Source organism: Phyllostomus hastatus, unplaced genomic scaffold, assembly GCF_019186645.2.
Source record: "Phyllostomus hastatus isolate PE091 unplaced genomic scaffold, TTU_PhHast_1.1 phas_scaffold_345, whole genome shotgun sequence".
In the NCBI taxonomy this organism is placed as follows: domain Eukaryota; kingdom Metazoa; phylum Chordata; class Mammalia; order Chiroptera; family Phyllostomidae; genus Phyllostomus; species Phyllostomus hastatus.
The window spans coordinates 24,689,733-24,710,722 of NW_025334024.1; the positions used below are offsets into that span (position 1 = coordinate 24,689,733).

Below are 20,990 nucleotides of genomic sequence, written 5' to 3' on the forward strand. Positions count from 1 at the left end.
CCCCCAAGCCAGGAGCCAGAGAGCACGGGAGGCGTGCCAAGGACCCCGTGGGTGAGCCTGGGAGTGGGTCTGTGCTGCCAAGTGTGGCCTCGGCCAGCGCCTTGACGGCAGTGTCCAGAGACCCTGGGCCAGAAGCACCCAGCGAAGCCAGACGCTGTGTTCAGCCACTGTGGTTCGGAGTGGTGTGCTCCGTGGCAACAGACGGCTAACACAACCGGCTAGGCCGGCTCAACAACCGGACGGTGTGTGGACCGGAGGGCTAGCAGTGGGGGTGCTAAGACGCAGCTGGGTTCTGGGTGTGTTTTGAGAGGAGGGTTCAACTGCGCTGACCAGTGTCTGTGAGATGAGGGAGGAGGAGGAGAGGGCAGAAACGAATCTGAGGTGTCGGATCTGAGCGAGTGGAAAACGGCAACGGCCGCGTATAAAGATGATAAGCCCCGAAGAGAACAGAAGGCTGGCGCCAGGAAGCGCGGGGGCAGCTGCCGCCTGGACTCGATCCTGGACGTGTGCAGCTCGGGGCCGCCTGCAACGTCCAGGCAGAGCCGCGAAGGCCGCCGGGTCAACGAGGCTGGGCCTGGGCCTCAGCGTGAGCCATGGTCGAGGGGCAGACAGCACGTGGAGGGCTGAGCCCTGGGGCACTCAAGCATCCTGAGGACAGCTCAGCAAAGGAGGCCGAGCAGCCGCCGCCAGACATGCTGGAGGCAGCCCTGGCCGGTGGGGGCCCAGCAAAGACAGCGTTTGCAGGGGAGACGTGATCGGCTGTGCCAAGGTGGCCGGCACTCAGGCAGATAAGCGTCCGTCGACCTCACCTTTCATTAACGGTGTTTATCTTTTGGACTCGACCCACCTCGCTTTCTTGAGTGAAGTCAAGGGCATCTTCTCCCGACGCCAGCAGCGTGTGCAGAATGCGCTGTTTCACCTGCTCCCACTCCACCAGCATGGACTCGCGGTGGTACTCCTCGGCCATGCCAAAGGTCTGCCGGGGCAGAAAAACAAAGCACACGGTGTCCTGTGAGCCCCCCGGTCTCCCGCCCTTCCATAAGTACAGAAAAAGCAATTACCTGGAAGAATTACCCTCGAAGAGTCCACTGACAGCTGTTCGCAACAAACCCTGTTTCATTAAGTCTCACACCTTAGAAAGGTTTAAAAATTGCAGCAAAGTACACGTAACAAAACCTACCATCCCGACCATGCTCAAGTGTGCGGATCAGGGGGCACCGAGCACACTCACGGCGCTGTGCAGCGGTCACCACGGCCGGCCGTCTCCGGGGCCCTTCCCGCCGCACAAAGCTGAAGCTCCATCCCCACCGCACTGTGACGCTCCAGTCCTCCCTCCCCCCAGCCCCGGCAGCCCCCGTGCCCCTCCTCCTCCAGGGCCCCGGCTGCTCGGCTGCCTCCCAGAAGTGGAGTTGCACAGCCTGTGTCCTCCTGCTGTGTCCTCCCTGCGGCCGGCTTATTTCACGGAGCGTGATGTGTTCAAGGCTCGCCCACGTCGTAGCGCATGCGGACGCCCCTCCTTTTCCAGGCTCGACAACAACATTCCCCTGTAACCATCCGCCACATTGCCCTTGCCCATGTACCCATCCGCAGGCGCCCGAGCTGCTTCTACGTTTCGGTCATTGTGAACCATGGTGCCCTGAGCACGTGCGAACAGCTATCTCTCCAGGTTCCGGCTTTGGGTCCTTAGGGTACACACCCAGAACGGAACTGCTGGGTCACGTGATACGTCTATGTTTAAGTTTTTGAGGGATTGTTTCCATTGAGGCGGCACGATTCCACAGTCTCATCAGCAGTGCACCACGTTTCCGACTTCTCTACGTCCTCCTCAGTACTGACTACTTTGTTCTGGCTTTTATGCCGCCCTAACAGGTACCCGGTGATAGCTCACGGCTTTGGTTTGCGTTTCCCTGACGATTAGTGATGCCGAACAGCTTTGCACGTTCTTACTGAGACAAACGCGGGGTGGGGTGAAAGGAGGTGTACAGCTGCTCGTATGGAAAATAATACAACAGTTAATAAACAACAATACAAGAACGAACCGTCTCATGTGCTTACAACTGTAAACCTCCTTCGCCCCCACTCTGTCCGTCTTTCCAACCTCTGACATTAGGCTGCACGATACAATTGATAGCATCTCAGTTTGGTTTCTCTGCGGTGCATGTAATGATGAATTACAAAACCAATAGTATCTTAAGATTTAATAAGCATCTGAGATAAGAAAACACAAAAACGAAAGATTCTCCCGGTGTCTTTGTTTAAAGAAACAGTGATATTTTCATAGGAGGAGGCAAACCAGTAAAAAAAAAAAAACAAAAACAAAAAACCCAGCCTTCTGTGGCCAGGTTTCCTCCCCGTCTACTCCAAGTCACTTCTGAAATGGCTGGTAAACCTCACCCCTGTCTACCGGTGACACTGCGGTTGTTACCAAAACAAAGGCATGCACTCAGAGGGGGAAAAAATGAGAGAAAGAGAAAGAAAGAGACAAGTCAGAAAGGGGGGGGCAAGGAAGGAAAGACGACCTGAAACCTCTCAGGGGGAAATTAAAGCAACTGCCAGAGACACACTGAGTCGTGACCACTCTTGGCCTGTTATTCTTCAATCCGCAGAGCAGGTGTCCATCAGCCTAATCCCACTTTTCCAAAAGCCACTTCATTTACAGTCTGATTACAATCAGATTGGTATCTAATTAGGCAGCACCAAGGGGATGAGTGTTAGTAATGCCTGCTTTCTTTTTGGCAATGTAGATAATTTATGCTGATAATAATACATGAGCTTTGGAAACTGTTAGAAAAATCACATATACTCTTCCTACAAGTGGGATGTTTGACTAAGGACCGATACTTCTTACGACGTGAAAAAGAGAGACAGCAGACACACGAAAATGGTCAGGGAGAGGGGTGCCACGCCTTACAAGTCTGATTTTGGCCCATCTATCAGCGGTCCCCTTTTCTAACAGGCACCCTGCAAACAAAGGGAGAAATGACAGCCAGGAACCCTAAAAACAGGGTCCCACCTAGCTTTGTTCTGAGAGTCAGGCAGAACATGAGCCTGGACTGAGAAGGTACCCAGAGAAAAATCATTTTCTCTTGCAGCGTATTTTGAATAGAGAGAAGTACGTGAGGACCGAAACGTGGGGGTGGGGCCACCCTAGAAGGTGTCCAGAAATAGCGCACAAGTGAACCACAGTTTCTTCTAAAACTCATCCCATTTAGTGGTCGAACGGCCTCAGCCCGAGCTGCTCCCGGCATGGGCAAACGGAGGACCAGGGTGCGCAGCATTAAGGAGGTAGGGCAGGGTGTCCGAGCTCGCCACAGCAAGCAGGGCACTGACTGAGCTGTGGCACCGACCCAGGACAGTGCAGTTTCCCAGGAACTCTTCTCAAGGACAAGAATGGCAGAGCAGTGAAGGCAACCGGAGAAGACAGACGACGTACCATCCAGAGAGACCCGGCTGCTGAGCTCCGTGGAAGCAGACTTCCAGCGTCTGTGAGGACCAGGGCGGCAGTAAGTGGGGATTAACCAGCCCGTCCATCAGGCTGCCCACCGTTGTGCCAAGAACTCCCGCTTCTTGAGCACAGGAAGTGTTCCGAGAACTGGCAGCTCTCTGGGCCCAAATCCTCAGCTAGATCTGAGGAGTGTGCCAGCTACGCATTTAGAAACAGCCCCATAACCTGAATGAACAGCTCTGTGGCTCCATTCACCATCAGCGTGATAAAGAGCTTCAGATAAAAATGAATGGCCCAACGTCAACATTCTCTTCCCTTGACCATGCCACCCCCAGCACACCTTGATTACACCACAGGTAATAGAAAATCCAACTTGTGGGCTAGTCAGCAATGGTCAGCCACCCATCTGCCCTGCTCCAGCCTACTCCCTTTAGACCCACGTCTGAACCCCCGGACGGACGGCTGGGTGCAGAGGAGCACGTCCACTAGAGGAGCGCATGAGGGAACCCACGGAGCCACTCGCCTAAAACCTAGGAGAAGAGGACAGTGGGGGGTGTGAGGCGAGCTGGGAGGCAGGGGACACTAGGAACGGGAAGGAAAGAAACCCAAAGAGGAAGGGAGGGATACCGGAAGGGTGTGCGGAGGTCTGAAATTAAAGGAAGACGAGACAAACCACAGAAAATGACGCAGCAGGTTACATTCCAAAGGTTGCATTGGAACCTTTCAAGTTACGTGTAGAAATATGGCTCTGTGAACACAGTTAAGAAGGGAAGGCAGGGAGGCTACTGGGCAACTGAGCCGAGACCAGGTGGGGGCACTCACACCCCTTTTCCGTGGAGGGAGGAGGGCCATGTGCCCCGACTCCACACCCGCTTATCGCTGAGCTGTTGTTGGCTTTTAGAAGCTCTGCATATGTTCTGATGGTGTTGTTCTGTTTGTGCTGGGATGCGCCACATGGGAAGACAGGACACGTTTGTGGTTTTGCAGCTTGTTTTCCTGGCATTTCAGCAGGACATTGGCAAGTGGTTCAAACGTGAAATTAGCACCCAAATGCCAGGAAGCTGCTCCCCTTCGTCTGAAAGTGACTCCTGCTCGGCGGCAGTGTCCCAGGGCCCCGGCAGGTGAGGGGTCCCCCCCCCCCCCCCAGGCTGGCACCCAGCACCAGAACATCGCCCTCACGAACACACGTGCACACGTTCTGCACTGTGGTATGTCACTTAAATGTTTTGGCTGGCTGCACACTCAGTCTCAGTATGGCACAACGCATGGAGACTGCCAACTCCAGAAACACGTTCCGCGGCGTGAGTGGATTAATAAGGCTCGGTGGCGCTCGACAGCCCTAATTTAATTTCAGCGGTCCTTTACAGCAGGAGAAGCAAAGTGGGTAGCTCACTCTCAGTGTCAACAACCACCACAAAAATCTTTAAAAAAAATGTTTTCGAATCGGAATCAAGTGAATTTCTCCATTTCCAGAAATAAGTACTTATGCCAAAAACCCATAATTAATTAAATTTTAGGAAACTGTACTGTAATAATGACACATGACAGTCCTTTGGAACGTTTTCTTCTAAGTTCGAGCTGGCAAGCCGCCCGCGGCCCCGTCTCCCGCCAGCCCGGCTGAGACCGGCCTGCCCGCATGGGCCAGTGCAACAAAGCACACGGAGAGGCAGCACTTGTCGCCTTATTGCTGCTTCCTACATAAATAACACAGAGATGCGTTTCACTCCGCGTGAGGATTACGTAAGTAAACAGAAAACAGAGCTCTCCCTGCACCCCGCTCACCTCTGCAGACGCGCCCGCCACCGGCAGACTAGTGCGAGCCCTCCAGCCCCTTCCCGGGAAAAACGGCCTTTTTAGACGCAATTCCACACGACCGCTAACCTTCCTCCTGCCTCCCAGAAAGACTCCAGTGGAAAACCTGACTCCGTAATGGGAAGTTTTGGAAAGGTTTTGATCTTTTAATCCTTGTCAGAAATAAATGGCGATAATTCACAAGTTAGTAAAGTAAGTTATCTTTGAGTTTCTTGAGGGAATGCTTGTTGCAAAATATTGCCGCACATGTGACAGCTGTAAGTGACATGCAGCATAGGAAAAACAGGCAGTGTTGCCATAGTAACTCTGCACTGTGACACAAGGTTGCTCGATTTACTGTGGTGATCCTGTTATCAGGAGTATAAATGTTGAGTCATTATGCTGTACACCTGAAACTAGTATGTCGTATGTCAGCCATAGCCCAGAAAGTCAACCTGGGTGATAAAGGGAAGAGGAACTGAGAAAAATGATCAGTGGTCATAACTGTCTCTCTGAATTGCTGACTCACTAGAAAACAAAATACCACTTTTTACTATGAAACCAAAGACCTGTCTGGCCCTTCCAGTTCAGGTTAATTTACAAATAACCGACCGGTCCAGGGTTTCAGATGCACCTGTCACTAAACACACACACACGCAGCTACAGGCACCACGTTTTCCTCAGGAGCGGCCCCTGCAGGGCTCCCTCGGGCGCAGGCCCCAGCGCCCGGAGCCGGCGCTGCCCTCCCCGCCGCTGCGCACCGACCTGTCCGCGTGCGGGCGCGCGTCTTACTTACCCTCTTCCGGGACTCTTCGATGGCAGACAGCAAGGCATTGTCCTTCTCGTTCTTCAGGAAGCCCTGCGGGAGGGGGAGAAAGGACACAGCCTGGGATCAGATCGGCCCTGAAAACATCAACAGTACAGTGCAGGGAAAAACCAGAAGGACGTCTTCTACCCTGCCCACCTTTGCCCTCTCAAAACTCTCAAGTCGGAAGCATCCCAGCCGGTGGTTTTCACAGACGCTCCCCGGTTCCCTTCAGTCTGGGGGCACGTGATGACGGCCAGAGGGTCGAGTCCCCACGAAGCAGCAGTGGGAAGTCCCACGTCCTCTAGACACGAATCGTGAAGTCGGGACTGCCCTTCAATGCCTGAGTGGCCCACATTCCTCAGACACAGCCCTGGCTCTGCCGCCAGTGGCAGTGCGCTAACTGCTCCTTACCTGTAGACGCTCAGACTCTTAGAACCTTAGTTTACTCAAATGCGAAACAAACGCTAAGTGAGAGAAAGCAGTGAAGGGCTTGCCCCACACCCACAGCATGCAGCTCTACTGCCAGAACCACTGAGATGCAGGTCCCTGTGTGGCAGTCAAGAAAGAGGCGCCCCAGGGGGGTGATCTCCACGTGGCTGCTCCTTGTCCTCGCTGCTCAGACTGGGGTCTCGGGGAGGAGAAAGGGTCACTGTCCTGACGGCCGGCCACAGCTGCAGACAGAGTGGGCATCGGGGTCGGCCCCCATGCCAACTCCCTGCCCTTCGCCCAGGGATGCAGCTTCTTTCCCACGGCTGGGGGATGGGGGCCGAGTAGGGACAAGGAAGGTGACCCGCCGCCAAACAGGGAAAGGTCAAAGTCTCAGCTGAAACGGGGAGAGAATTCGAGAATTCTCTATGTGAGATCCCCCTGTACCCTGTACTACAAGGCCTGGTCTCATTTCTCTTTCTTTCGGGTGGGGCGGGAGGGGCTGTGCCTGGTGCCCCGCCCCCTCGCTGGGCTTCCGCTGCTCTTCCCCATCAACAGCCAACCCATCCCATTTTTTCTGGCGGCACCCAGATCCATATATAACCCACATATACATATGCACAATTAAAACACTAACGCAAAGCAATAATTAGACACGTTTGTTGAAAAGCAACACACTTCTGTAAGAAACAGAATTCTAAAAATTTTCTAAGAAATAAAATTTCCAGTGGTGGTTGAGAAAGAAAAAGAAGAAAAAAGATATTGCTTTTGGGCAGACTATTTTCTTCCTTTAAGTATTCGTTGCCATTATACTCAGTTGGGCTTTCTCTATACCATAAACGAAGCCCACGGAATATGTAGATTTTGAATTTTTACTTTTCTTCCTTTATTCCCTTCTAAAATGAAATGACCAACTAGACTATAAGTCACATTTCTGAAAACAACATACTGGGGACCCATCTTTTGAAAATAATCTTACGTACAGTAACTGACAGTCAGAGCAGTGCTGGACCTGTGCGCCATCTAGTGGCAGTTCGTTTCTTTTCAAGGACACACAAGAAAAAAGGACCAATTACAGAATTTAAAAGTTGGGCAAAAAAACACCTGCCTCGACCCAAGTTTCCCACAGATCTCTTCCTCGACTCCCCTGTTCCGCGTGTTTCCTTCCCTTCCGACGCTCCTGTGAGACTCCACTCGTCGCACCCCAGGGGGCACTCTGAGAGCTCACCAGAAAACGCGGCTCCTGGAGCGGTAAGCTGGGCGGGCCGGGGGGTGCCTTCTCCCTGGGCGGGCTCCCTGCCACACGGAGGAGCCTGGGTCACAGAGGAGGCCCAGCAGCTCACCTCCCACTCAGAGATGCCGCTGGTGCAGCCGTGAGCCTCAGGGCTCCTGGTCACTCCTGCCCCCTCTTCTCGCCAACAAGCGCTTTGTAAGTGCTCACAGGAGCCCACCCCTCCCTCCACTGCCAACCTACTCAGTAAAGGACATCCCAGAAACACCTGCAGGCCTGCCAGGTGAGAGAACCGCTCCTGCGGCCCCAGCGTGCGCTGCCCCTCCCTGCCCGAGCCCTGGAAACAGACCCTCTTCTAACTGGCTCCTGGAGTGGGCTCTGGTTTCGAGCTTTCTCTAACACGCAGCAGCTCCCGTGCAGGGAGCATTCGGGGCCAGACGCCTGTCTAAGCAATTCAGAGACGTCACTGCTGATCTTCTCACCGTATGAAACAGTACACGCGGTTGCCCCCCGTCTACCTGCAGCCCAACTTTACAGGCCAGAAACAGGTTTCAGCACTTAACTTGCCCAAGGGTTCCCCCCAGGAAGAGGCAGAGGCAGAATTCACACTCGGTTCTCTCCAGAGACACACCGTCTCTGAGATTCTTGGGGAACAGTACACTTCTAAACCAAGAAAATAAAGAAAAATCAAGGAAATCAAGGAAAATGAAAGGACGAAGTCCAGGAGGGGAGCGAAATATCCGTACACTGGTTTTCTTCATCGGCTGCCAGCTCCCCTTTACAGGGGATGAAGTTCAAGGCTCAGAGAACACAGACCCTTGAATTATGGCGATCACACACACGTCGAGGTCCCGTCGTCACTTGAACCCAGCTCTAGACTGTCTCTCCGCACCACTCCAAGTGTGTTCTTAGTACCAGTCCGTGTGAGACTTGCTGAGGGGACACTGTCCGTTACACAAATGTCTAAGCAGTGTGTTGTACACCTGACACTGATATTGGATGTCAACTGTGACTGAAAAGTTTTAAATTTTAATTAAAAAAAAAACATTTAAGAAGCTGTACCAGATGGTTTTTAAGGCTTCTGACAACTCTCAAATGTTGGGGTTGCACATTCAGAACATCATGGTTTGGAAGTTGCAAAGCTCAGACTTAGAATCCACACTTTCTAACCGTTTTTCAAAGTGGAATAAACGGGTGTGTTATACTTGCATATTTATGCCTTCCCTCCCCCTACCTCACATGGTAGAGGAAGAATGAGACAATCAATGTCAAGTTTGGGGCATTCCTTTAGAACGGTTTTTCAAAATGTGGCTCAGAAACCATAACTGGGTCATGAAATCAACCAGCAATTTTTTTTTAAATGAAACACAGTCCAGCAGAGATATCTGGTTTGGGTACATACTGTTTTGTGGGACTTTTCTTTCAATTACATATACTTACGTGTGTGAATGGAGTGGGTCAGGGTGTAAGATGCATTTCTTACTACGGGTCACAGACTGTGGGAAAAGCCGGAAATGACTGCGGTCAATGTCAACTCCGCGACATTCCAAACCACCAGCGTTTACTGCTACGCGACCATAAACACTGCGCATCCGCCCAGGCAGTGTCTTCAGCCACGCGCTCCGTCTTGAACAGAGCAGGAGGGCTGCCTCTCGAGGGACACTGGTACAGAGCGACCCAGCAGGCGACCACAAGGTGGGCCGATTCTACCACTAAATATGCGGCCGAATCTCAGGGACCTGGCCGCCAGACTGGCTTCTCAGTGGCCCGGGTTGAGCGAGATGGGCGCAGAGCTGCTCTACCATCTTGCAGACGCCGGGTCTCGGAGCACGAGCGGCAGCCAGCTCCAACCGTGGAAAAGCAGAGTGGGCAAAAGGGCGTTTGCTTTTCTAAAAGGGCCCAATTCCCTTAGCTTATTTGCTTTCCAAAATGAAAACTGTGAGCAATAATTTAGGGTGCCTGCGAGAAACATTTCAGTGCCCCCTTTGGCGGGGAAGGTAACAGGGCAGAGAAAGAGCGGACAGCGATGCCTCCCAGGCCTTTGCTGCCCGCCCACAGCAAGTGCTTCGTTATATGGTTACATAAACGGTTTGAATTACGGAACACAAACAGCCAGATCAATCAAACAGTAAAATGAAAAAGGTACAGTAATTAGTCTAAGGTGGCCCCACAGAGCTAAAGTCCAAGTTTCCACAGCACTCAAAAACAGAGGGCCGTCGTATGTCTGTCCTCCTCGACCCACCAGCTGGCCAGCTGCCCTGTCAAAACAGAAAGGGCGGCGCCCACAGCAGGCAGCCGACACCAGACAGAAACACGTGGCGGGCGCGACAAGAGTCTCGTAGCCCCTCTCGAGTAATAAATGCACTGTATACAAACGAGGAAACCTGTAGCCAACACTCCAAACCAAAATAATACCAACAAATGAAAGCAGTAACAGTAGAAAATGGTCCTAGCAATGGAAAATGGCCTTGCAAGGGTGCAGGCGACAGCTCGGAAGGCAACGAAGATGGAATAAACCATAAGCAGATCAAAAATAGACTTAAAAAGCAGAACAACGGAGAGGGTCTGCCCCGGGACGACACAAGCACTCCAGTAAGCGCTGCATTGGCTGGAGCTGGGGACGGGCAGTGGGGAAGGTCTAATTTCCACCAAGACGGGAGCGTGAGTGCCACCCAGTGTTCTGCTTCCGTGCCTTCGGAGGAAAACAGCCTACTCCGGTCACCTCTCCCAACCCCTCTTCCCAACTTCTGAATGAATGACCTCTTCTGCAACCTTCTCTTGGGTGAAACTTTTATACAAGTAAAACTGCTACTTAAGGGGAAAGTGAAGGAGGAAACGGCAAGATACTGTTTCAAGACGGACACGCGGAAGCCCCGCCAGGACTCGCAGCCCCGGCTGGTCAGGTGGTGCGGACGGCTTTTCACCGGCTTCCTCCGTGGGCCCACCGAGAGCGCCTGGGGGCGGGGGGGAGGGGGTGTTCTCAGGTGCACAGTCGTGTGCATTATTGATAAAACTCGGGAGATGAAGACAGAGATTTTAAAATCGGGGCATTTTCAGGATTTGGGAAACTTTCACATTATATATAGCACGTTTGTGCTGTAATTTTGTGCATAATTTTCTGAGACCAATGTTTAATGTAATAAAATAAGAATACATAAGAAGTCAGCCTAAAAGGCCCACCAGAGACAGAATCTCCTTTTGCAAGGAACACAGACTGAATAGCAAATCGAGGCCTTCTTCTCCAACTTAAATATTTACAGTTAGTCTCACTGCTTGTTTTCTGCAAAAATTTTAATATTTTAAATTATTTGTTTGCAAAGCACATTAAAAATATATATATATATATATATATATATATCTCTTCAAAACTCACCCCTGCAGAAAGCAGCGCTGAGCTGGCAGGGACGACTTCGCCAACTGTAACCTATTGTTCACGCCGTGGCACGGTTTCTCACTGTGTGTCTGTGCACAAGCCTCTCTGCTCTCATGCAGCAGGTGGCGGCCGACCCCGCGAGAGCGGCTGTGGAGTCCCACCGTTTGCCAGCTCTGCACACCCATCCGCCTGCAGGTGGCTCTGGAGCCACAGCTGGCAGACCGTGGCCCTGTAACATGGCGCTGTGTGGGCACCCGGCCACCTGTCACTGCCAGGCTGCAGGGCCCCACTTTGTACGTGGTTTCTACTACTGGGTTAATAAACACAGGGTCACACAATTATGTGACGGACTTGGGTTCATTCAGACAAAACACATCACTTGCTCCCATAACTCAAACTGGTTTACAGGTTGGTCTACACAGTCTCCCAGGCTGAAGAGGACTCAAAAGCGTGCAAGAAGACTGATTCTCCACCCAAGAATACCCAGCTCCGAGCAACACCTCCTCTGGGACCTGCCTAGGGCCTTGTGGGCAGGCAGCGTTCTGACGTAAGTGTCCTGGCACACCCCGGTCCCCTCGAGGGCGTGCCTACACAGCCACAGCACAGCGCCGTCTCACCTGCGCCTGCTGGGAAAGCCACCAGCCTCTGAGAGAGTCACTCACAGGTAAGTCCCTCTAACTGCCTATTGTGGACTCCAACTTTTTATCATCCCCGTCCCATCAAGACTAGAAAGGGAAGGAGGGAGGGAACTATCCCATAACAAAATCCCAACTCCCAAGATGTCCATCGTGGGTTCAAGAATCTAAGAGGAAGAACTCCCCATGGCCAGAAGGACGAGACGCCTCTGAGATCAGGAACAGGCCCTTCCTGCGCTGCAGGAGGAGGGGTATAGGGGGCTGCACCCCTCCCTCGTCAACACCGTGTGGGCACAGGCCGCACTAGGTGCCTCTTTCCATTTCCACACCAAGGCGCGAGGGCAGGGCTGCTGAGCGCACCAGGCAGCTGCTGCCTTGGGGAAGTGAGGCCGAGGCTGCAGCCCCGGGAGGCCATTTACAGTCTCTGTGCTACTGCTGCAAAGCCAGTTCTGCCTCTTTCAGGGGCCCCAGGGGGTTCTTACCGGCCACCTGTCTCTGGCCACCCAGGGAAGAGGAGCAAAGGCAGTCTCTCCGGCTCAGTCGCTGGGAGACTCCGTGTGCAGGGGAGAGAGTGGTCTAAGGCACAACAGAAATGAGTAAAACAATAAGCAGCGGCCGCTTAGGCACTAGTGGGATGCGGTGCTTTTCAGCAGAACTGCCTCTCCTCCCGGCACCAAGAAGTCCTGAAGTAACCTTTCGGGGTTGTGTAAGCAGCTCCCCCTGCCGCTCCCGGGTCTGGGGAGAGGCGGTGATCCGCTCAGTGCAGGCAACCTCGCCACTTCCAGAGGAAATGAAGCGGGGCCTGCCCCTCGTGAGAGGGACTGGGTGCAGTGGACGGGCCACGTGGCGGTGGCTGGGCCTGGGCTGGTGGCACTGCACGCTCTCCACTCCTAGAACAGGGCCGGGGAGGGGGCGGGAACACCAGAAGCCAAGAAAGGGAGGAGGACAGCCAGCCGGCCGTGCTCGGGCTGCTGAGGCGGCCCCGTGGGAGCAGGTGAGGGTGGCGACTCTGAGCATTCTCTCCTCCTCACCACCCCTCGCCCAATCCACACACTCGCCAGGGCTAACCCTTGGGGACACAGGAACAGGAAAGACCTGAAGAGGAAACTTCCCAGTCTGGCTGTGCAAATGGAAGGCAGCAAGTGTGCCAGAGCAGGTGTGGTTTCCACAAGCAGCAGGAGAGTCCTCTCCTCACCCAAAGGTACGAATAGATCTAAAAAAATGTTAATCCCATAGCTACTCTGCGGTGACGGGAAGATAAGATAAGGAGGATACAATAAGGGGCAATAAAAATGCTTTCATATGTCTTTGGGGAACTGATTTCCATCTTGGAGATGGATTAGCCCATGTTCAAAGAATTCTGGTACTAAAACTGCACTGTAATACTGAAAAAGTGGAAATGTGCCAATAGTGGCCAACACCCCCTCCCACAGCCCCCCAAAACCCACTCTAAAACAACTCATTGAAAACACAGCCCTGCATTATTTTTTTTTTTTAAATCAAACAGACCCAGAGACGCCTGCTTTGTCAGATCTAGTGTCCTTTCCCCTAGGGAAGGGGCAACAAAAGCAAGCTCTGGGGGCTGCGAGAAAGAGAGCAGAGGGTGTCTCTAAGCCCGGCAGCCAGCCGGGAGCTGGGCGATTTCTGCCACGCTGGTTTCTGCGAAGCTCTGGATTAAGCCTCCGAGTTCTATCTAGGGAGCCCCAGGGGCGCTGTTAGTCCAGGCAACGGGTGGGAACCACGTGCTGAGTTAACTCCCTGCCTTACCGGTGTCCGTCCTGGACTCTGCAGTCGCAGGTCGCAGCTCCTCCCGCTCCGCAGCACAGCTCACACTAAGGGGACGGAGCGTGGCTCACCTCGCCTGTCACAGGGACCGGCGCTCTGGTTTTCCTGCAGCTTCTTCTAGTGCAGAACTTCCTTTTTATTGAAAACGTATTTATCTGGAGACCAGTAAAGCAAACTAGAGACCTCTTCTCTGCCTTCCCATTGTCTTAAATGGAATTGGTCACGGCACTCCTCTGCTAACAGTGGCTGGGGTTCGTACTCTCTCTAGAACTGTCACTGAGTGGGAAAGCGTTCTGACCTGACCCTGTCAGGGCGGACTTTCCCCTGCCCTACTGCAGGACGCACCACTCACCACTGTCACCGCGGGCACGGGGAACGCAGAACACCGCTTAGCTGGAGTGACAAATACAAGTCACAGGAGGAGAGAGGGCAAGACCTGTTTTCAAACAGAAATCACCCGAAACTGACAGGGAGCTCAGACCTCTCACCCAGCCCACCCGAACTAGGGGAAAAAGGGGATACCCTGTGCTTTGGGGGCCCCTGCACCTAGAGCTGCAGGACCCACCAGAATGCCAGGCTCCACCCCAGCTCAGAGTGGAGGAGAGGGGTGGGGGGGTCCGCCCAGCCCTGTCCCAGGAGGCTTTGCCCTTCATGCTGAGCCAACACAACGGACCTAAGAGCTTGACCTGCAAGATGTATCTTATTTTTAAACATTGGTTTATGTGATAAATTTATAAATGCATATTATTTACTATAATTCAGGCTCAGTAAGTCATTCTTGACGACACTTGCTGAAAGCTCCACCCACTGGGTCCGTGGGTCAGGCTCCAGCAGCCCTCAAAGAGAAAGGGGTGGAGCCGTGGCACAGGTCAGGAGTGGGGCAGTGTTTGGAGCAGAAGTGTCTGCCTTCCAGATGCATGGCCCTGAGAAAGTCGTTGAACTACAGTAAACTTTGCTCTCCTTAACTGTAAGGGGAACTGACTGTACTACACAAACTCTCAGGCCAGCTCCAGAAACTCCAACTCCACGACAGGTGGGAACAGGTAAGAAATCAGCATGGCCATTACCATGGTGACTAGACTTCCCCTCCAGAATGATCTGTATCTTGAACCACAGAATACAATAAATTTTGTTTTTGAAGGTGGCTGACATATTTTACCTATGAAACAACCAATGGCCACGAAGAAGGAGGATGAAAATCAGAATCAAACACCAAGAACTTCCCACAGGAACGCTGGTTTCCTCTTGCCATAAAGGAGGAAGGTGCTGTCTTCTGTTTTCTGAATATCCCTCTTACGCCGGAAGGACAAGTTTATACGTTTTAAGAAGAAAGAAGGATGCGCAAAGCAAGGAATTTCACAAGTGTTGATATAAAATATCTATTTAAGGTTTTACTTATCCATATCTGTCAACAATTTCTTAAAAACACCAATCAGAAGCTATCCAGCTATAAATGCTAATTAAGTCTTGATTTTAGGAAAATTTCTATCTTCTAACGAAAGAAAAAGTGACTGTAAATTAGCAGGACAGGAAAACGAGTCACGTGCGGTCACCTCTTGTCACGGAGCTCCACCTGCCTCCCCCTCACTGCCACCTTAGTGCCGCGGACGTGTGCTCGTGGGCCGGCCTGCACGGTGCCGCTCCCTGCCAGGGCCCTCACAGGGTTAACACGGATGCCTTCTTTGGGGAGCAGAAAGAACCAACCCCGCCCTTTACTACCTGCCAGGCTAAAATCTCACGAGAAAACCAAACTGCTTCCCGTCGGAAGAGACTCGGGATCCCCTTCCAGTGCGGGGAAGGAAGCCTCCTCCCAGGAGCCGGGCTTGAGCAGACCGTGGCGGAGGCAGAGAAAAGGAGAGGCAGCTGGGCCTCCGCCGTCTCCCCTGAGCACCTACTACACAGCTTATGGAAACCCAGAGAAAGAAAAGACGGCCAGAATCCTCGACCACATTTTAGTTTAAAGATTTCAAAGGAAGGCTGACCCCTTCGTGCCGTCCAACCAACCGGTCTCTGCACTCAGGGCTGCCGGGGAAATGGAGTTCTCATCTGCTGCCCTCCCACCCCCTTACTTCCAAGTGCAAGCCTTACAAAATCGAAGGAGAAAGACTCCCTGTGCATGCATCCAAACAAGCAATACGTTGTGTCCCACTCAGGATTAAAAAAATTAGACAGAGATCTACCTAGGCTGTTCTGCCTCAAGCCTCCGTAGGATTTCTGCACGCTTCACGGAATCTTTGCAGGATCCCAAACAGGGCTTAGGGCCACCGAGCCTTGCTAGTTCCATGAAGAGCCTGCTGGGAAAACCCTCCTCTCTCTGAGCTTCAGTACCATCTATACTTAGAAAGCGGCGCTGGGCGAACAGTGTGAGGAGCAGCCCGTGCGGCCAGACCTGGAGGAACAGCTGGCTCCATACACTCGGCATCACGTGCAAAGGGCCCTCCGGCGCCCCGGTCTGCGGAGACGCCACTCCTGGATCAGCTACGGACGACGCACTTCGAGCAAATTCTTCATGGTACGGTTTACTGTGAAATACACTTACTTTAAGTTTTTCAGGGTTAAGTGCTTTTAAAGAGATAAATACAAACCACATCAAAATGAAAAGTCACTTGTTTCCTCTTACAGCGAAAGGAACAAAGGAAATGAGCCAAATCAAATCCAATTCATTTTAAGAATCAAGATTTCTAAGCTTACAATCATAAACGAGAGTTTCCACAAGTAGCTTAGAAGTCACAACTGTTAATTAAACAGAAGGCACTAAAAATTATCCCCATTAATGAGAGTGAAAGCCCGAAGCTACTGACCTTTTAGGGTAAAATCTTGCTTTGTTAAAACATTTTTTTCCTTACATATGTAAATCAGCTATAAGAGATCATGAAAATATTTTCTTAAAAAACCTAAAATCCAGCAGTTTTCTTTAGGCATGGAAAAATAAACTGACTGTAAAAGACAGTGAAAAGAAGCCTGAACTCTTTTAAATGTACCATATTTAGATTTCTTTTTTCTCTCAAGTGTCACTTTCATCTTTGACTAGTAATAAATTCATACCTCTCAATACCTTAAATTACCAGTGCATAATTAAAAGCGTGTGTTAGAATCATTCATAAAACCTATATTTCAAGTATACATATCACACTTAGTTCCTAACACACACATTAAAGAAGCATATCCAAGAACCTCTGTGTTACACCTTTAACATTTGCGGCATTCATTTTAGTATTTTTTGTCCATTCAACCAAAGACAAATTCCCACCTCTCACCGCTGTATGAGCACGAGAAATACTTACAGTAGACAAAAGGATTCCATTTTCTCTCTGGGAATGTTCTCCACCCTCCTAGAGAACTCTTCCGTGCACGGTGCAAATCCGTGTCCGAGTTCTCCAGCAAGAAAGCTCTGGGGGCACCGAACCTGATGTCAATGACACGGCCCTGCAGCTGCCTTCAGAACCCGCTCACCTCCACCGTGAGACAGCTGACTGTGAAAAATGGTGGCTGAGACACCCTCTATACATTAAATTAAGGAGCTCTGATGAAGGCGCTGGCACCCACCCACTTCAGACAAAGGAAAATAATCTGCAACTGTACCAGGCACAGATAATTGAGTCATCGCCCACGCAGGGTCAGTGTTAGAGGTTTCCTCCATCTTTACAACATGCAAACCACAGCTCATTGTCTCCTCTCAGAAACCAGTTCTTTGCGATGCTGCAGTGGGTCGGAGTTCTCAAGCAGCCCTAGTCTTGGGTGAATCTAGACCCCCGGTCTTCCGGTGCACGGGGGAGGGGGGCGGCGGGTTGTGGGGGCGACCTCCTCACAGCTCCTCTCCCTTCCTTGAGCAGCCCTCCCCCTCTCCCCACCTGCCAGCCCCTCCAGTCCTCCCATTGTTAGGAGTAGAGAAAGTCCCACACCTCCGAAGGGAGCTGCGCCTCCCCACTAGGTGAGCGATCTCCAAGTCCACACTGCGGAAGAAGCCCAGCCCCGAAGTCCAGACCCCACGGTCCCACGAGACAGAGACAGTCCTTGGCACGGAAAGCTATACATCACTGTCTTTTCTGTTGTTTTTAAGGAGAGACAACAAGAAGCTGCTTTCTGATGCTGAGGTAAAAGCAGTTTCTCTCCCATGCTACTCAAGGCATTCAAAGTGTTACAGGCGACATTTACAATTTTACTGACCTCCAGATAATGCTTGCATGACTTAGAAATAGAAAGTTTTCATTTCGCTCACACGATCCCTTTCTCCACACCAAAAATTGGAAATATACTTAAAGGACTTACTGCATACTCTTTTGAGGACGAATTTAAAAAAAGAGAATAACTTGAAGAGAAGAATCATGTTTTTGGTGTTACTATTTAGTGCTTGTCACATAAAGCCTTATGCTAAAGCATCTTCTGGGAGATAATTCCAAATACCTCTAATAGTACTTTTTCCCTATAACAAAATACAAAATGACTGAATTCCTTGGTAAAATATCCTACACACACACACACACACACACACACACACACACACACATTCATCTACGATCCCAAAGAAGAATCTGGCTTTAGAAAAGAAATTCTACCTTATTTTATGTCAAGTAAGAACTGCACTTCACATGCATCTTAAAAAAAAAAAAAAAAAACATCCTAAGGCACGTCCACACCGCTCCCTGCTCGGAGATGGAGTCTGCAACAATCCTAAACAGCCATTTAAATCTTTCAGCAAATACCCCTCTGCCCCACCCAACAGCTTTTTTTAAAAAAAGAAAAACATCAGAATTACAAGGCGCACAGGTCTGCAGTTCTCGGGAGAATCAGCACTTTCCCCGTCACACCAGACAGTGCCTCTGCACTCATCTCGGCGCTTCCGGCGAGCCGAGACCCTGTCTCTCGGAGGGCGCACAGCACCACCCTGCCACTCTGTCCGCCAGGTGCATTCCTCTTCGTTTCTTTACACGGCACAGGCGAGGGCCGTCCTACCTGCAGCCCCCAAGCAGGAGGAGTTCCAGAGCGGCGGGTGCCGCCGGTCGCCGCAGCCCTTCTCCGCCTTCCCTGTGGGATGAGCGCTGTCAGAACCAGTGCTCAAGTTTTTCCCACTCCGAACAGCCGGAAGTGGGGTGGGGGGGGGAGGGTGAGGGGTAGGCAGGGAGGAGAGAGGAGTCAGAGGGGAGAGAGAGAGAAGGAGGAAAAAGGCAAAGAGAACGCCCTGCAAATGTTGATAGGACTGAAGCACTGGAGAGCCCAATTTGACGAGACTGCAGGGCCCCCCAAGACGGGTGCCTCGCAGCCCCCAGGGCACAGCATCCCCATCCGAGCCGCTCTGCAGCTCTGCACGGATGCAGGAGTCGGACCCCAGTTTGAAAGCACAAACTGATGGGAGTAACAGTTTATAGGTTACAGAAGGGTATTTTATTGTTAACGGACTGTACCAAGTTAAGATTTAAGAGGGGGAGAGACAATATGTAGACAAGGAATGCTATGATACTTCCCGCCCCCCCACCCAAGCCACTGCAATTACTCTGATGTGAATTTTTGATGACTTCCGACATCTTGCATGATTAAAAATCGCTTCAGCTGTCATGTCTGGTTAATGTGAAAAATGCACTTGCTGCACTGTGATGCAGTTCTGTAGCCGTAGATTGCAACCCCAGTTGTGAAGCTGGTCCCTGAACTGAGCAGCAAAAATTTGCACATGCCATGGTGCTAAAATAAACGGTGGTTAAAAGATTTTGTACAGCAGCAGGCAGATCCTGCCATTTTAGCCTACAGAATGCGCAGCTCCGGCACCCGAGCATCTCAGATGCCTGCGCCCTCGTCAACTGCACTGGCCTTCACACAGAACGGCAAACTCACCATCTTAAAGGTTTGGCTTCTCAGCAGTTAGAAGACTTTGATACTGTTTAAATAGCTATTCACATCAATTACAGCTTCGAACAGAAGCGAGGCTATTTGCATCTCAGGAATATACAGCCAATGAAACTGTCAGTGACACAGGGAAATGCAGACCTTTTATTAACATATGCTCAGCTCAGCTGTCAATTCTTTGTACGACATTTAGGGGAAAACATGTGATGTGCAAGTAATGAATATTCCCATTCTACCATAATGGTTTTTAAAAGCGTTCTCAGGGAGAGGTTTTTTTTTTCCTGTGTTTTAATGTATAACCTGAAAATTAAAGACTACATTGAAATACAAACAAGTGTTTTTCACCATCACTAAAAGAAATGCGATGCAGCAAACGGCTAGGCAATTACAGGGAGGCTTGTGAAGAACCGAAGATGAAACCTCACTAAGAAACAGGCACCGGATGATTAAAGCCAGGCTGGGCAGGTAGTGGACTGTCATTACGGCGCAGAATGCAAAAGAAAAACCAAGACAAAGGCTCTTTCATCTTCAAAAACAACATCCACAAACCCACGATTGCAATCAGCTGGGTGCAAAACCAACCTCTATACCGCAGAACCCGCAGAACACATGATACTTGCCAATTAAAAAAAATTCTATTCAAACATTAACTTGGCTACTTAGCATCTAGAATTTGGCTACTTAAGGTTCTTATTCGTCTACAATCATCAACTTGGTATTTAAAGAAGCAGAACAAGTTAGATTTTATTGCTATAAAAGAAAAACAATATAATTAATCTGTATTTCTTACAACAGAACTTTTGCCAATTAAGTGCTCGGAGTTGAGATGTTTGAGACCTTGCTGCCTTATAAAAAAGAGAAAACTCTGAGAGAAAACGTCTGAACAGTAACAATGGAAGAACGTATGTTACCAACATGAAAATCAGCTCGTGATTTCCTTTGTTTTATTCACTGTGATCGCACGCACCAAATGCGTGATTTGCAGGTGCGTGTGTTAACAAGCCCTGTAAATCTCAGGAGCATTCTAGTTTTGTTTCTTCCCCAAACTTAAAATTAACTGCACCGACAGTGCTATTCGATGGCATAGCAGATGTCACGGTAGTTGCAACGAACGTTCAACAATTCAAGCTTCTTCCTGTTCCAGACCCAACACACGGTACCACTAGCAGCTCGGAAACTGCAGAGGCTGAGGGAGAAACCCCGTGCTGGGGAGTAGCTGTGAAATTAACCAGGCTCGGCTGCCGCTCCAATTACTGAACAAAAGACAACCCTGGGGGACCTCTCTCTAAACCAGTCTAAGAAACAAACTCTTTTGTTTGGGATCAGATACGTACTGCACCCGAGCACAGTATGGCGATGCAGCAACCACAGTCTCTGCCTGGGGAGGGAAGGGGCAAGGAAAAAAAAAACGCCAAGACCCCAGTGTGCTCCCGATCAAACCACGGCACCAGTGGTCAAACCTGTGCTCCTCTGAGGGAACCTTGTGAAGGTCGCTATGGGTGAATGAGAAACCCCCGTCATTACTAAGAAAACAAAACAAGAAATATCTCACTGAGTCACTCACTATTACGACATCTTTCTTCCTCAGTACAGCCAACAAATACATGAAGGGGATATTTAAGCTAGAAGGAACTGTAAACCGGCTTGGATTCCCTCTC

At 50.9% G+C, this 20,990-nt stretch overlaps 1 protein-coding gene across 4 annotated transcripts in view; it reads right to left on the reverse strand.

The window, feature by feature from the left end:
* NUP93 (nucleoporin 93) overlaps positions 1-20,990 on the reverse strand; it is an 82,790-nt gene that overhangs the window by 24,873 nt on the left and 36,927 nt on the right. For 3 of the 4 annotated variants that reach the window (XM_045819196.1, XM_045819195.1, XM_045819197.1), the window contains 2 exons: positions 6,033-6,095; positions 848-976 (listed from right to left, as the gene is read on the reverse strand). In XM_045819196.1, coding sequence (XP_045675152.1) covers positions 848-976; positions 6,033-6,095 — 192 coding nt within the window. Of the gene's footprint in view, positions 1-847; positions 977-6,032; positions 6,096-18,447; positions 18,500-20,990 lie in introns of those variants that run through there. The other variant, XM_045819198.1, reaches the window with a different exon arrangement.